The sequence below is a fragment of the Morone saxatilis genome, unplaced genomic scaffold (genome assembly GCF_004916995.1).
Source record: "Morone saxatilis isolate NCDOM2014 unplaced genomic scaffold, NCSU_SB_2.0 Contig6, whole genome shotgun sequence".
In the NCBI taxonomy this organism is placed as follows: Eukaryota; Metazoa; Chordata; class Actinopteri; family Moronidae; genus Morone; species Morone saxatilis.
Genome location: NW_023340206.1, coordinates 6340073 through 6341348, shown reverse-complemented (window position 1 = coordinate 6341348; position 1276 = coordinate 6340073). Strand labels below are relative to the sequence as shown.

Below are 1276 nucleotides of genomic sequence, written 5' to 3'. Positions count from 1 at the left end.
CAAACACTTACTCATGTAGCGGAACGTCTCCTCGGCCAGTATGGGGGAGATGGCACTGTGCGGGCCGGGGCCTTCGTCCGGAGAGCAGCTCGGGGAGACCACCCAGTCCTGGCTGTCCGACAGGTAGACGGAGCCGGCCGAACCAGAGCCCAGCGAGCCGGAGCCATAATGCCTCCCGCTGCTGCCCAGCCCCTCATCTGTGGGTTGGAAGACAGAAAAAGTATAATCCAGGATCCTTTTCATTATTATTACTTTCACTGCTGACAAATCAAGCATTTCTTAGTTTAAATAAATTATCTTCTATGTTGTAAACCAAAAAGCCCAAATGAAACAGGGAGATAAAAGCAACCAATGGACATCCTGCTGTATCAATCTTCTCAATCTAAACTGCTTGCAAGAAAAGCCCCTTTAACTTTTGGCTAGCTGGTTAATTATGACCAACAACTGACATTATGCAATGTTGCCATAATCTACACCTAAATTATTCCACTGCCTGGGAGGCCATAATCAATAATACTATAATACTGTAACACAGGTCACACATTATATTGAAAACAAAGCAAGGTTTCACCATGCTATCATGTAGCACAATGAAAATACCAAGTAAATGAATGATGGGGGATGCTTTTATTTTGTTAAACCAGTGCAGCTCTGGTGTGATAAAGAATGTCAGACTGCAGTGAATGTGTTTGGAGAGCAACTGTGGCCTGATGAAGCATGTGAATGTATGTATGTGTGTGTGTGTGTGTTCGTGGCTCAGGCACTGTACAAGCCGGTGTCCTTCCACTTGAGCAAACATGTGGTTCACTGGGACAGATGGGGCTAACTATAGCATCGAGCCCAAAGACACAGCATACTGTACTTCAGGGCAGCATGACATTGGCAGAGCATCGTTTTAAAAAACGTACAGACCCCTCACAGTTACCACACTGCGGCCTTTGAGACGGAGATATTTTACTGGTAACGTTGCATGTTACAGCGCAGACACACTACCTGTCTCCGTGCTCGACTCCTTCTTCTCCACCGCCCGGGATTTGGCTTCGAACATGTCCTGTCCTTGGAGCGGGAGGGGGTCCCCGCTCGCAAACACAATGCTGGACAGAAAATGGCTAGCGCTGTGACATCACATCCTGTTCCTGCACTGATGGGTGGTGCCCGCACACACCTTTACCTGAGGGGAGAAGTGAAAGTCGTCAAAGAGGCAGTGAGGATAGGAGAACTCCACAAAAGGGTTGCACTTCACGTTGACTTTGCGAATGTTCACGAGCCAAATTAG

At 47.6% G+C, this 1276-nt stretch overlaps 1 protein-coding gene across 2 annotated transcripts in view; it reads right to left on the bottom strand.

Annotated features, from left to right (window-relative positions):
* Positions 1-1276, bottom strand: part of trak2 (trafficking protein, kinesin binding 2) — a 14670-nt gene that overhangs the window by 11022 nt on the left and 2372 nt on the right. For both annotated transcript variants that reach the window (XM_035677616.1, XM_035677617.1), the window contains exons 2-3: positions 994-1171; positions 12-197 (exon numbers count right to left, since the gene is read on the bottom strand). In XM_035677616.1, the coding sequence (XP_035533509.1) occupies positions 12-197; positions 994-1048 (241 nt within the window). In that variant the 5' untranslated portion in view covers positions 1049-1171. The remainder of the gene's footprint in view (positions 1-11; positions 198-993; positions 1172-1276) is intronic.